Below are 15,964 nucleotides of genomic sequence, written 5' to 3' on the forward strand. Positions count from 1 at the left end.
GCTGACAGACAGCATAGCAATAAAGGCCCATATAAACCGGCAGGGCGGCACCCACTCCACAGCGCTCATGACAGAGGCATAGTCTATAGGAAGGTGGGCAGAACGCCATCTAGCATCCATCAAAGTGGATTACATATCCAGGACAAGCAACATGAGAACAGACTGGCTGAGCCGAAAGACAATCAACAACTCCGAGTGGCACTTACACCCGGCTCTGTTCCAGCAGATAACTCAGAGGTTAGGTCAACCGCAGGTTGATCTATTTGCCACTCAAGTTAACACGTACCTATCACGGTTCTATTCACGTTACCACTTGTCCCAGGCGGAGGGGACAGACGCGCTGGGGTGCTAGTGGCCCTCAGGACTACTTTACACATTCCCACCCCTCCCGCTCATTCCGCAGGTAGTCGCCAAACTTCTAGTAGAAGAGGCGGAAATTCTACTGGTTGCCCCACATTGCCCGGGAGATCCTGATATGCGGACCTTGTCAGCCTCTCCATCCAGAAACCATGGAGAATCCCTCAAGATCAGATCTCCCTCAGCCAGGGGGCCATCAACCACCCAGATCCCCAGTTGCTCCAATTGGCCGTCTGGCCCTTGAGGGGTATCTCCTGAGGAAGCACAATATCTCTGACAAGGTCATCAAGACCATTCAAGTGTCCAGAAGACCATCTATGACTTGTATATAATGATGCAACTTGAGTTGCCTTCTCTGCCTGATGCAAAGAGCATGGTATTGAGGACATATCAGCCTCCATCCCTCAAATCCTGGATTTTCTTCAGGAGGGGGTTGGACAAAGGGTTGATGCCCAACACCCTCCGCCGCCAGGTTGCAGCCTTGTCCACCATCCTGGCTAGGGGCACTTCTCAATTCCTGAGTCAACACCCTCAGGTCAAGAGTTTTCTGAGTGCGCATCCAATATCCTCCCCAGATTGTACACAGATATCCTTCCTGGAATTTGCCATACATTCTGCGAGTCCTGACGAATACTCCTTTCTAACCCATTCGAACTGCCAGTCTTCGTCACTTGACTCTGAAACTCCCTTCCTAGTAGCAATTACTTCCGCTAGGAGGGTGTCAGAACTCGCAGCTCTTTCAGTCAGAGAGGACCTATGTATAATTCACAGTGATTGGGTAATTCTGCGGATCACTCGATCCCACCTTTATTCCAAAATCAACACTCACTCTCTTAGGGCACAGGAGGTGATATTACCCAACTTTTGCCTTCGCCTCAACATCCCAAGAAACAATCTTGGCACAAATTGGATGTTCGGCAAACTGTACGCAGATACATAAAAAGGACAAAGGAATTTCGGCGGTCCGAATCCTTCTTTGTCTCCTTTCAACCTCGATCGTTGGGCCGTAAGGTCTCTTCTTCTACTATTGGATGTTGGCTAAGGGCGTGTATCAAGATGGCCTATGAACATCAGGGCAGGTCCGTACCAGCCTACGTGATGGCATAGGAGCAATGCCATTACGCAGCTTGGTGACACAAGCTTCCATCCTTAATATATTCAGAGCGGCTATATGGGCATCCCCCACACCGTTCACCAGAAATTACAAAATTGACTCTTTTGCTTCAGCCTCAGCCTCCTTTGGAAGAGATGTATTGCAGAGAGTAGCCTCAACTACATACAATCTGGACAATAACTCTTTCCTCCTTGGGACAAAAATAGCTTGGGTATGTCCCATGCTTGGACTCTTTATGCAGCGTACAGGAGAATGACCTGTTGGCTTACCTGAATGGTTATTCTCTGGGCGCTGCGGGAGAGTCCAACTCCGCCCAGGGTTTATCAGAGTGTCCAGGCTACATCATGTTCGAGAGTATCAGGAATACGTCCTGCATTGGATAATACCTTCAGTTTTAACTGACCTCAATGAGGCACAGTAGGCATGGTTAAAGAAAAACCTACTCAGTCCTAGGGCAGATAGACTGAATTTAACCCATGCTTGGACTCTCCTGCAGCACCCAGAGAACGACCATTCAGGTAAGCCAACAGACATTTCCCTGAACTAATTAGGTAGTCAGAAACCATGGGAAGTAGGCCGTCCCTCAATCTGATACTATGGCATAAAAAACTTTACAACTGATAACCAGTACCTTACATTATACCTGGAACTTCACCAGTAATCAGAGCAGCTTGAGGAACAATGGCATCTCATTGATAATGCCCACACTTAACAGCATTACATTCTGGACCTGCTTGAGCGTCTTAAGTGGTCTTCAAGGCAAACCTGATATAGAATGCTTTGCAATAATCCAAACATAAGATGATTAGAGCATGAGTGACTGTCTAAGGGGTCTCCCAACCCAGGAATGAATGAAGCTGGTGCACCAGATGAAGCTGTGGAAAGACTTTATTTGCCACAGCTGCCACCTGTCCTTTAAGCAACACTGTGAGTCCAAGGCAATTACCAGATTACACACTCTAGAATGGGAGAGCATAATCTCATCCAAGATGGAAATTTTTCAGATCTGGGGCACACAAAATTTCCGATCCCCTTGATCTTGACAAGATTGAGTCTGAGCCTTTTCCATCCAGACCCACACAGCCTCCAGATAGGACATATTCCATTCAACTCTCCCAAAGAAAATTTATGTAGATGTTAAACAGGGTCCTCCCTCAGGCATCCCATAAAACAAGGGGCTTTATTCTCGACCTTAGAAAAGATGCAGCCAGATCAGTATAAGGAACATATTTATAATATTTACTTTATGGGAAACTGAATTTGAAGGATTAGGGGAAAAGAATAAGCAATATCATGAAAGCAATGACAAGAAATATTTCCAAGATTTTCCCAAATAAAGCTTCAAGTGGGTTTCAGAAATAAAAATTGTGATAGCTTGGGAAAAATTAAAAAATGTCTTAGGCAACAAGAAGGTTGTATGACAACTGAAGGCAAACTTTCAAATAAGACAAGGAGAAAGAACAAGGAAAAATACATCAGTTAAATCAACAATTGGGGTGTGAAAGAAAAGGAAATGAAACAAGAAAAATTTACAAAATAAGAATATTCAAAAATAATTGTGGTAATCTGGTAAATAACAAAAATAAAAGGATGTAGTGAAACAAGTTGCAAATGTTTCAATCCTTCTGTAACCCCTTTTAAAGAGAAAATATTCAAGAACCAACCTGTTAGAATCTGAAGTGTGACAAGCAATAGATCAGTTGTGAAATAGGAAATATTGTGTATACTAAAAGTTTGTTGAAATAGTTGCAGAAGAGGCAAGTGTCAACAATTATGGAACAAGACTGGTCTAAAGATTGGCGAATGTGTTCTTGTATGAGAAAAAAAGGCAGAATTTAAAAGGATATATAATTTAATAAAGTTACATTAATTCATGTAAGCAAAGTTTGATTAAGATCTTTAAAAAAAACAGAGTTATACATGAAGAGTCAAGTTAAATTAACCAGTAGGACATAAGAATAGATAAGTAATGTAAAATGGATAATGGAGAACACAAGAAAATACAAGGTTTACCTTTGCTTCATAAACAATAGCAGCATGTGAGAAAATCATTGTTTAGATAAATGATATAAAGTACATCAAGCTGATTTATAGAGATATAAGCCATTTGGCTTTTTAAGTACAGTACAGTGTGTTATCTTAGTAAAACAATTCCTATAGATTTGTCCTCAAGTATCAGCAGAATATGTTTTCTTTTTGGCATCAAGCATTTCCAATTTTTCTGTTATTGATTTATGGGAGATGCTTTCCTCTTGATTTATTGTTTTATTTCTTTTCCTTTTGGTTTATTGCTTAATACTTTTTGTTTTCTTGAAGATATAGATACTGTAGTCCCCAACTTACAACGAGGCAACCATTCAAATTATAGTAGCCATATCTTGGGTCTTTGGATGCCTGGTAACATGGCATTGTCCTGTAATCCCAGAACCACATTTAATGGCACTTTTGTTAAAAACTGATTTTAACAATCAGTTAAAATAAACATTGGCAATAAACAAACTGATTGGCAATCAGTTAAAATAAGCATTGGCAATAAACAAGCCCATAACTAGAAACAGAAAATGGACTTTTAGAAACTTTCTACAAGAGCTTCTTGCATGGCCAAATGGAAATCTTTGAGGAACCAGGCCCAAACATTAAATTAATCACATGTAGTATTCGTGGAATAGCATTTTAATGTTTTCTAAACACTTGAAGTGGCTTATATCTTCACTACCGTGTTTTCCCAAAAATACAACCTGTCCTGAAACTAAGACCTTGCCATATTTTCTGCGTGGGCAAAAATATAAGCCCCCTGAAAATAAGTCCCCTGGACAACCCCCCCTCCAGTCAGGCAGAGCACCGCTCACTGACCTAGCGGTATCTTGAAGGCACCAGGGGGAGAAAGGCGCTCACAGTTGCTTGCTGCCTTCGGGATACCGCTAGGTTGGGGAGTAGTGTTCTGCCTGGCCAGAGGGGGAAGTTGCCGGGCGGCTGCTCCCTTGCAAGCAGGCTCCTGAAGAGCCGGGCACAGCCTCAGGGGTGAAGCAGCCATGAGGTGACCACGCTCACGAGCAGCTGCCCGGCAAACTCCCTCTCCAGCCGGGCAGAGCGCCATTCACTGACCTAGGGGGTATCCCTAAGGCACCAAGCCACGTGGCGCTTTGCCTGCCCCCCAGCTCCCGCAGCCTGGCACATTTGGGATATCCCTTAGGTCAGTGCATGGAGCTCTGCCCTGCTGAAGAGGGTGGTTGCGTGAGCGCCTGTTCCACCCCCAGCTGGCATGCCTCCCAGCCTCACCATGCCCTGGCCCAGCTCTCCCTGCAGCACCAGGGCAGCACCGCCGCTTTCACCGCGGCGGCGGCACTCTGAGCATAACTTCTCCGGCTTCCAACTCTGGAACTCAGCTTCCGATTCTTCCAGCAGTGGCCGTTCTAGGAGTGCGCTCTATGGTTGTGGGCCCTATGGCAGTCTGTTTTTGATCTGATTCATTCCCATATTGGAGTTATGCTGGGTAATTACATAAGGTCAACCCTGTACCTTCATTCAACATTAGAGGCTAGACTTTTTGTTCCAGAAAGATGGAAGTCTTGAGTCACCTTATGATGACCAGATCCTTTCTCAGGTAAGAAGCTTTAACAAACTTCACTCGTCGGTATGAATTATCAAGAGCACAAGAAAACGGACTGCTTATTATCTGTGAATTTATATAACCCATCTTTCTTCTCTGCATGGTCTCATTTTTCTTTTAGGTATGTAATGTTGATCTTAAGAACTAATTACTGAGAGCTGTGTCTAGTCATATGGTAACCTGGTGAGCAGAATTCCCTCTAAGCTATATTGTGAGCTATAAATGACTCCAATTAGCAGTCTGTACAAGCATGTAACTTATGTGTGTGAATTGAATAGTTAAGTGCTCCAGGAATTATGTTTAAAATAACTAGCTTCTTTTCGTGGATCTCCCAAGACTCCTATCATTTACTCATATATTGTTCCTTTATTATCATTTTGTTTCTCTTTTGTGCACCTTTTATCAGTCTTCTATTATTCTTCAGAGACTCAGAATCTACATACTTTTGGAATCTGTTGTGTTCTTGTGCTAAAATATACTGGGTTTAGCATCTTTCTTTTCGGTAAGGATAATAATATCTCTGTATGCTTTTTTAAAAATAACACAGGGATGGGAACATTAAAGATAGATTTTGTTGGAGAATTGAATGACAAAATGAAAGGATTCTATCGAAGTAAATATATCACCCCTTCTGGAGATACTCGGTTTGCTGCTGTTACCCAATTTGAGGTAAGAATTCCTTTGATTTATAGTTTACTTATCCTATTAATATTAACTGGTTATATCAAATTGGTATTTTTAAAATTCTTTTCAGTTTCTTCATTTCTGCTTGTGACTCTTTTTTACCAATCATTTCCCAAAAATACGTTCATTCCCCCTTTTGATTGTGTGTGTATGTGCATTCTTTTGAATACTGAATAAGACAGTTCTTGAATCTGTCAGAATGCCTCAAATATTTTGACTTAATGCTGCTTTTTTCTTTCCTTCAGGCCACTGATGCTCGCAGGGCCTTCCCTTGCTGGGATGAGCCAGCTATCAAGGCAACTTTTGATATTTCATTGGTGGTTCCCAAAGACAGAGTAGCTCTGTCAAATATGGTAAGTAATTTAATAACCTTAAGTTATATTACAAAGTGGTTTGATAAACAGAAAAAGTTACTACAAGACATGGCCTAAATTTGGATTGCGTGGCTTTCTGCGGTGTGATAAAATTAAAATTAGTGTAGCTTTTTTTTAAAAAATCACTATTTTAGAAGTGCCATATTGAGAATATGGAATAAATATTAATTCAGATTGTGCTCCAAATGCCTTTATGTATTTCAATAGGCAAAGACAAAATGGTTAACCTATAGATATATGTTTCAATAAGAGCATGAAGAATATAAGATGAAATAAAGAGATCAATTGGATACGGAGCGATATAGTTTTCAATGGTTTTCATATGAAAAATTTGAGGTAGATAATAGCACAAGACATGATTTGAAATTGAACGGTGTACAAATGATGAACAGGTAATTGCTAAAATTTATAAACTTTTGATGAAATTTAAAATAGATATAATATACATTTAAAATAATGGGAAATTATGTGGCTGAAAGCATTAAATTTTACATTATGCCACAATTTAAAAGGGAACTTTTATAAAATTACTCACTGTTGCTATATAACTGCAGTTATTTAGAATATATAAGGATACTTCAAGTTCGTGTTGGAAATGTAGAAAATAATAAAGAATCATTTTATTAAGCTGGTGAATTAGAAAAAAAATTGGATTCAAATATATATAGTGATACAAACTATTTTAAAGATTAATATTTAGTTGAAATCAGAACTATTCTTGTTGGTACTCATGGATAGACAATTTTTAAAAAGTTATGGAAGACTGGTAACTGAAAAGAGACTGAAATACCCACAATGTAAGAATAGCTGATGACAGAATGAGCAGAGATGGCAAAATTGACTTGTTTGATTATAGAAAGTACAATAACTACATTTATTAGTGACTGGAAACCCCTTATGAACTTTTTGCTGAAAAAATAAACTTGTGATTTATGGGTTTGGGATCACAGTTGGGACAAGTTGTTGAGTGAAGCTGTCATTAAGTGACATGCGCATATAATTTTCAGGATGTTAAGCAGACAGAACAAAAGAGCTGCCTGCTTAAGCTCTCCTCTGTACATGGAAAGAAACTGTTCCAGTGCACAGTAGGAATGGAGCTAGTATCTTTGGGATCTGGACTTCATTAATCTACACAACCTTCTGTACATGGAAGAGAACTTCTCTACAGGCAGAGTGCAGATGAACTCTGACAGGGTGAGAAGCAGAGATCTTGAAGATCCCAACTCTGTTCCTGAAACCCAAAGGAATTCCCCCTCCCCACTAAGCACAGAGGGGAACTTCTTCAAAGGGCTACTGAAACAGAGTTCAGATATTCAGGATCTGAGGTTTGTTTCTGCAGCCTTCTAGAATAGTTTTCCTTCCCATAAAATGACAAGCAGTCATTTTACTCTTGAAGCATGTGGAGCTGAGATTCCTCCTGGCTGGCAGCCCTGCTTTCACCTTCAAAATTGCCTGCAGAAAGCTCTGCTTTTTGTCAGCAGTCACTTGCAACTTTCCCTGTATTTACCAGTAATTTTCTGGGAAAGCCAGCAGAGAAGTTTGAAAATGATGGTAACATGATTGTAGGGGCATTTAGCAACTGGTCATAAGCAACAGGTTGCCACACATACAGAACACAATCATTGACTGTGACCATGCAGGGGGAGGTAGGCAGTGTTTTACAATAGCAATATAACTTAGACAGTTCTTTACAGCCCTCTCTAAGCAGTTTATATAGTCAGGATATTGTCTCCAACAATCTGGGTCCTCATTTTACCGATCTCGGAAGAATGGAAGGCTGAGTCAACAATAGGAGAAACGCCCCGCAATCATGTGATCACCATTTTAAAAGTACCATTTTTGAGGCCATCATAGCTTTGATCAGTTGTTGAATGTATATTACAGGTGGCCCTCATCTTACAACCATTTGTTTAGTGACCATTCAAAGGTTACAGTGGCAGTGAAAAAAGTGATTTTCAACTCGTCCTTGTACTTATAATTAGAACATAATCCTCCACAGTTGTATGAACAAAATTTGGGTACTTGGCAACAAGCATGCATTTACAACATTTGCTATTATCATTTGCAACCTTCCTAGCCAGTATCTGGCAAGCAAAGTCATTGGGGAAACTGGATTTGCTTAATGACATGTGATTCACTTAAAAATTGAGTCCCCTCAGGGAAAAGGGCGGCCTACAAATGTTAATAATAAACATCTAAAAATTGTGGGAAGCTTTTAAAATTGGGCGGGACTCACTTAACTACCTCACTTAACAACAGAAAATCTAGTCTCAGTTATGGTCATAAATTGAGGATCACCTATATGAAAAGAAAGAGAATATGTTAGAGAAGATAGGTATGTTGCTTAGATAAATGATTCTGTAACTTCTGTTATAGATTGAAAACCATTCCTTTATAATTTTTTCTTTGCACATTATTCATTTACTGATTATGCTTCTTTCCTTATTTTTTATTTCAGGATTTGTACTTTTAGTCTTTAAAAAATCTTTAATAACACATATCCACTAATAAAAAAAATATTGTAAGTTTAAAAAGCCCAGAGGGACTGTATCCTAGAAGGAAATTGGAATTGAAGTGTGTAGTAGATGAATGCAAATGAGAGAGTTGAAATCATGTTATTGTAATTTGGCACTGAGAAATAGGCCAGAATGTATCACTTTCATTTTATAAAATTTAGTAATGCTTCACATTCAATATATTCAGCCTTTCATAATTTGTTGTACAGAACATTACTGACCGAATGCCCTATCCTGATGATGACAATTTGGTAGAAGTGAAATTTGCCCGTACTCCTGTGATGTCAACATATCTTGTTGCATTTGTGGTCGGAGAATATGACTTTGTTGAGACCAGGACCACTGATGGTATATTAATCCGTGTTTATACTCCTGTTGGCAAAGCAGAACAAGGAAAGTTTGCATTAGAGGTAAGAAAGACTTAAAGATCTGTATAATATCTAGCTCTATGGCAGTTCCTGGAAAACAGAACCAAAGTGTTAAAATTTTCATTTAATTTCATTTAATTTGCAAGTTCAAATGCATGTTTATATGTAAAATATAGGGAATTTTAACCATCTCAGACATTATTGTATACTAGAATATATACAGGTGAAACTCAAAAAATTAGAATATCGTGCAAAAGTTCATTTATTTCAGTAATGCAACTTAAAGGGTGAAACTAATATATGAGATAGACTCATTACATGCAAAGCAAGATAGTTCAAGTCGTGATTTGTCATAATTGTGATGATTATGACTTACAGCTCATGAAAACCCCAAATCCACCATCTCAGAAAATTAGAATATTACATGCAATCAATAAAACAAGGATTGTACATAGAACAATATCGGATCTCTGAAAAGTATAAGCATGCATATGTACTCAGTACTTGGTTTGGGCCCCTTTTGCAGCAATTACTGCCTCAATGCGATGGAAGCTATCAGTCTGTGGCACAGTTGAGGTATTATGGAAGACCAGGATGCTTCAATAGTGACCTTCAGCTCTTCTGCATTGTTCGGTCTCATGTCTCTCATTTTTGTCTTGGCAATGCCCCATAGATTCTCTATGGGGTTCAAGTCAGGTGAGTTTTCTGGCCAATCAAGCACAGTAATCCCACGATCACTGAACCAGGTTTTGGCACTTTTGGCAGTGTGGGCAGGTGCCAAGTCCTGCTGGAAAATGAAGTCAGCATCCCCATAAAGTTCGTCTGCAGAAGGAAGCATGAAGTGCTCCAAAATCTCCTGGTAGACGGCTGCGTTGACCCTAGACTTAATGAAGTACAGTGGACCAATACCAGCAGATGAGATGGCTCCTCAAATCAACACAGACTGTGGAAACTTCACACTGGACTTCAAGCATCTTGCAGTGTGTGCCTCTCCATTCTTCCTCCATACTCTGGGTCTTTGGTTTCCAAATGAGATGCGAAAGTTGCTCTCATCAGAAAAGAGGACTTTGGACCACTGAACAACAGACCAGGTCTGTTTTTCTTTAGCCCAGGTAAGACGCTTCTGACGTTTGTTGTTCAGGAGCGGCTTGACAAGAGGAATACGAAATTTGAAGCCCATGTTCAGGATCCGTCTATGTGTGGTGGCTCTTGAAGCACTGACTCCAGCCTCAGTCCACTCCTCGTGAAAGTCCCCAACACTTTTTAATGGCCTTTTCCTGACAGTCCTCTCCTGGTCATCCCTGCTGCTTGTGCACCTTTTTCTTCCACACTTTTCCCTTCCACGTAACTTTCTATTAATGTCCTTTGATACAGCACTTTGGGACATCCAACTTTTTTTGCAATTACCTTTTGTGGCTTTCCCTCATTGAGGGTGTCAATGATGGTTTTCTGCACAACTGTCAGGTCAGCAGTCTTTCCCATGATTGTGATTCCTACTGAAACAGACTGAGAGACCATTTAAAGGCTCAGGAAGCCTTTGCAGGTGATATGGCTTAATTAGCTGATTAGAGTGGGACACTTTAAGCCTAGAATATTGCATCTTTTCACAATATTTTAATTTTCCGAGATTGTGGATTTGAGGTTTTCCTGAACTGTGAGCCATAATCATCACAACTAAGACAAATCACGGCTTGAACTATCTTGCTTTGCATGTAATGAGTCTATCTCATATATTAGTTTCACCTTTTAAGTTGCATTACAGAAATAAATGAACTTTTGCACGATATTCTAATTTTTTGAGTTTTACCTGTAGATAGAATATATAGATAACATATAGTACTTTGAGCCATGAAGAATTGCTACCTTTGGTCTTTGATAGGGTGGCACTGCTCCAAGCAGACCCAGTATAAACTCTGGTTGTTCTCTTGGACTCAAGACTCGTACGAGAGGAGGAGGTGGCAGTCGTAGCCATGAGGGCATTTACACAACTATGAGTTGTGAGACACTTAATGCCCTTTCCTGGACCAACAGTCCCCACTCACAATCATTCATCCTCTAGTCACCTCCCGTCTTGACTATTTCAAAGCGCACTACTTAGGATTGCCCTCAAAAACCATCTGGAATCTCCAGTTGTTCAAAATGCAGCAGCCTGCATGATATTGTGCAGACCTCAGTGTACACGTATACATTTTCCAGGTGCAATTCAAGGTGCTGGTTGTCATCTTTAAAGCCTTTCATGGCTTGGCCCGGGTTATCTGAGGGACCATCTCTTGCTGGTCACATCCACTCAACCATTTGAGTGGATAGGCAAGGAAAGTTCTATCTCCAAGGAGGTACATCTTGCAATTCCCAGACTTTCGTCAGATCCTGAAGACTTGCTTTTGCCAGTGGGCCTGGTTTTGCCAGTATGAGTTGGAACCCATCAAATGTCTCATTTGACTGTGTATTATTGATGGGTAGGTGGGAAGTTATTGTTTTTAAAACAGACCAGATAAATAGGAAAATTCCATTATGTTTAATAGTGGGATAAGTTACAATTAATCAGAATGTAAGGTATATTTTGCCACAGAAATTAATCTCATAGAGGTCAGTTGTCATAATAAAATGATTCTTAGAACTCTTAAATTAAGGACTTCAGAGTTACAGATTTCATGGGCTTAAAAAGAAGTGGGATTTGGAAAACAATCTTCCAATGACATACAATATTAGGTAGTGAACTTCCTCTTATATTTTAAGTAAGAAACACCATAAAAATACATTTTGTGATGCCTTCTAATTTTGTAAATCTTGCATTTATGCTATCTTTATTAGTAGGAAATTTTAAAATGCATCAAGCTTTCTAGAAGTAAAGATTTGTATAGAATACCATTGTCTGTTCTAACAGATGGGCAATATACAGTCAAACATGCTTTGTTATAATTTTTAATCTTTTTATTTCTATAGGTTGCTGCTAAAACGTTGCCTTTTTATAAGGACTACTTCAATGTTCCTTATCCTCTCCCTAAAATTGATCTTATAGCTATTGCAGACTTTGCAGCAGGTAACATATATTTTTAAAGCCTGATCTTTCTTTACATTATAAAGTATTTCTGCAGACTGTTGTGTGTATCAATATCAATAAAACTTTGTATTTATTTTAAAAGGTGCCATGGAGAACTGGGGCCTTGTTACTTATAGGTATGATATTAAAATATTGTTTTCATATTCTTATGTTCATGTTTCCATTTTATTAATTATCCCAGATTTATCAAATAGATTGTAAAGGAATTAATTAGGTTTCATACTGATTAGCATGAAGTAACTTCTTTGAACTTGAACTGTGTTCTATCTTGGATAGTATGAACTTTCTATAAAAATATCTTCTTCAAAGAATAATTGCAGAAATAAAGAATCATAACTAACTTGCATTCATATTTTTTGCTACACCATAGTGCTACAACTATAAACATTAGAGTCAAGCACTTTCTTTGGTTTTTCCAGTAAGGTCATGAAAAGAAGCTAAGTGTTCGATTCCATTTTATTTAGTTTTCCTCCCTCCTTATTCTTGACCCCAGCTTATTCAATCTGTATATTATTCTACAATGAGTTCTTATGAGTTCTTATTTTTATACTTCATGACATTTGTTCAGGACTGTTGAAAATTCAGTACTAAACAAAGGTACTGGTGACCTGTGACTGAAGGTTCAGCCATTGCCGCTCTCCTGCAGTTATATGATTGCGATCTGGTGCTTAGCAACCCATTTGTATTTATAACCTGTTGGCAAATCTCCCATGATCAAGTGATCACCATTTGGAAACCCTGCTAATTTCCCCAGAAAGTTGGTGGAATTGAGGCACGTTTTTTTCTCCGTGCCAAAATTCAAGTAGGATTTTCAGATCCAGACAATAGAGTTTTTTTTTTTTTAGAGTTTTATTGGGATTTATATGCCGCCCTTTTCCCTGAGGGGACTCAGGGCGGCTTACAACCACAAGGGAGGGGGGTGCAGTGTCAAAAACAGAACAGTATGTGAACAAAGAAAAAATAGTAAAAACACAACTTTCATTCAGCAATCAAACACTCGGGCGGGTAAATTGGGAACCTATCCCCAGGCCTGCTGGGAGAGCCAGATCTTGAGGGCTGCACGGAAGGTCTGGATAGTGGTGAGGGTACGGATCTCAACGGGGAGGTCGTTCCACAGGGTCGGAGCTGCAACAGAAAAGGCTCTCCTCCGTGTGGTTGCCAGTCGGCATTGACTGGCAGATGGAATTCGGAGGAGGCCCAGTCTGTGCGATCTAATTGGTCGATTTAGGGAGGTAATCGGCAGAAGGCGGTCTCTCAAGTACCCAGATCCACTACCATGGAGTGCTTTAAAGATGGTCATCAGTACCCTGAAGCGCACCCGGAGACCAACAGGTAGCCAGTGCAGCTCACGGAGGACGGGTGTGACGTGGGCGAACCGCGGTGCGCCCACTATCACTCGCGCGGCTGCATTCTGGACTAGCTGTAGCCGCCGGATGCACTTCAAGGGCAACCCCATGTAGAGCCCATTGCAGTATTCCAGCCTAGAGATCACAAGGGCTCGAGTGACTGTTGTGAGAGCCTCCCGGTCTAGGTAGGGCCGCAACTGGCGGACCAGGCGAACCTGGGCAAATGCCCCCCTGGTCACAGCTGACAGCTGGTGGTCAAAAGTCAGCTGTGGGTCCAGGAGGACTCCTAAGTTGCGGACCCTATCTGAGGGGTATAAAATTTGACCCCCCAGCCTAAGCGTTGGTGTATTAGCCAAATTATTGGGAGGGAAGCACAACAGCCACTCGGTCTTGTCCGGGTTGAGTACCAGTTTGTTAGCACTCATCCAGTTCCTAACGGCCTCCAGACCCTGGTTCATCACGTCCACCGCTTCATTGAGTTGGCACGGGGCGGACAGATACAGTTGCGTATCGTCCGCATATTGGTGGTATTTTATCCCGTGCCTCCGAATGATCTCACCCAGCGGTTTCATGTATATGTTAAATAGTAGGGGGGATAAGACCGAACCCTGCGGCACCCCACATGTTAGGGGCCTCAGGGACGATCTCTGCCCCCCGACCAACACCGACTGCGACCTGTCCGAGAGGTAGGAGGAGAACCACCGTAAAACAGTGCCTCCCACTCCCACCTCCCGCAGACATCGCAGAAGGATACCATGGTCGATGGTATCGAAAGCCGCTGAGAGGTCAAGGAGAACCAGGATGGACGCATAGCCTCCATCTCTGGCCCTCCAGAGATCATCGGTCAATGCGACCAAAGCGGTTTCTGTGCTGTAACCAGGTCTGAAGCCGGACTGGAAGGGGTCAAGATAACTAGCTTCCTCCAAGGCCCGTTGAAGCTGGAAGGCCACCACCTTCTCAACAACCTTCCCGATAAAGGGGAGGTTGGAGACAGGACGAAAGTTGTTTAGAATGGCTGGATCTAAAGATGGTTTCTTCATGAGGGGTCTCACCACCGCCGTTTTAAGTACGGCGGGGAAGTGCCCCTCCCGAAGGGAGGCGGTCACAACCGCCTGGATCCAGCCATGTGTCACCTCCCTGCTGTTGGCAACCAGCCAGGAGGGACACGGGTCCAGAATACAAGTGGAGGCACTTACAGCTCGAATGGCCTTGTCCACATCCCCAGAGGCAACATCCTGGAACTCAACCCAGAGATGGTGTGGCAAGTGGTCCTCCTGTGTCTCGGCTGGATCTACTGCGGTGGAGTCCAAGTCCGATCGAAGCCGAGCTACTTTGTCCGCCAAGAATTGAGCATAGTCCTCAGCTCTACCCTGCAAGGGGTCTCCCGCATCCCTCCTATTGAGGAGGGAGCGGGTTATCCTAAACAGGGCGGCTGGGCGTGACTCGGCGGACGCAACCAAGGCAGAGATGTATGATCTTTTTGCAGTTCTTAGTGCTCGGACATAGTCCTTGGTGCAGGTAGTTAAAAGTGCTCGGTTCGACTCGGACTTATCGGACCTCCACAGGTGCTCTAGGCATCTCCTCCGGCGTTTCTTCTCCCGGAGCTCCTCGGTAAACCAAGGAGGCCTCCGGGATCCACTGACCCGGAGGGGCCGTAGTGGCGCAATCCGGTCAAGAGACTCCGACGCCGCCGAATACCAGGCGGCGGCCAGAGTCTCCGCCGAACTGTGGGCGAGAGTATCAGGAATAACCCCAAGCTCCGTCTGGAACCTCAACGGGTCCATAAGTCGCCTGGGGCGGAACCACCTGGTCGGTTCCTCCTCCCTACGGTGGGGGTTTGGCCTCCGGAAGTCAAGCCTCAGTAGGCAGTGGTCTGACCACGACAGGGGTATGATCTCATTACCCCTCAGACCAAGATCACACATCCACTGCTCCGAGAGGAATACGAGGTCGAGCATGTGACCCGCTGCATGGGTTGGGCCCCGAATTACTTGGGTCAAGCCCATGGCTGTCATGGAAGCCATGAACTCCTGCGCCCCATCAGAGCGTTCACCGAGCGATGGCAAATTGAAATCCCCCAGAACTATAAGCCTGGGGAACTCAACTGCCAGCTCGGCTACTGACTCGAGGAGCGAGGGGAGGGATGCTGCAACGCAGTTGGGAGGCAGGTACGTTAGCAGCAAACCCACTTGACCCTTGAGGTCCAACTTTATCAGCAGGGACTCACACCCGACAAGCTCCGGAGCAGGGACCCTACGAGGTAACAGAGACTCCCGGATTACAATAGCCACACCGCCACCCCTTCCCTGGGCTCTCGGCTGATGAAGGACCTGAAATCCCTCTGAGCACAGCTCTACAAGGGGGACTCCTCCTTCTGTGCCCAGCCAGGTTTCAGTAATACATGCCAGGTCTGCCCTCTCGTCGACAATTAAGTCCCGGACGAGGGGAGCTTTCTGAACAACAGACCTGGCATTTAGCGACAACAGCCTGAGACCAGGGTCCTGACTGCTCGCGCCATCTGGTCTTGGAGTGGG

The 15,964-nt window shown here is 42.6% G+C and overlaps 1 protein-coding gene across 2 annotated transcripts in view; it reads left to right on the forward strand.

The window, feature by feature from the left end:
• NPEPPS (aminopeptidase puromycin sensitive) overlaps positions 1-15,964 on the forward strand; it is a 118,041-nt gene that overhangs the window by 36,912 nt on the left and 65,165 nt on the right. The window contains exons 5-10 of one of the 2 annotated variants that reach the window (XM_032236744.1): positions 2,811-2,820; positions 5,629-5,750; positions 6,011-6,118; positions 8,865-9,065; positions 11,967-12,063; positions 12,167-12,200. In XM_032236744.1, coding sequence (XP_032092635.1) covers positions 2,811-2,820; positions 5,629-5,750; positions 6,011-6,118; positions 8,865-9,065; positions 11,967-12,063; positions 12,167-12,200 — 572 coding nt within the window. Of the gene's footprint in view, positions 1-2,810; positions 2,821-4,739; positions 5,751-6,010; positions 6,119-8,864; positions 9,066-11,966; positions 12,064-12,166; positions 12,201-15,964 lie in introns of those variants that run through there. The other variant, XM_032236743.1, reaches the window with a different exon arrangement.

Source organism: Thamnophis elegans, chromosome Z, assembly GCF_009769535.1.
Source record: "Thamnophis elegans isolate rThaEle1 chromosome Z, rThaEle1.pri, whole genome shotgun sequence".
Taxonomy (NCBI): Eukaryota; Metazoa; Chordata; class Lepidosauria; order Squamata; family Colubridae; genus Thamnophis; species Thamnophis elegans.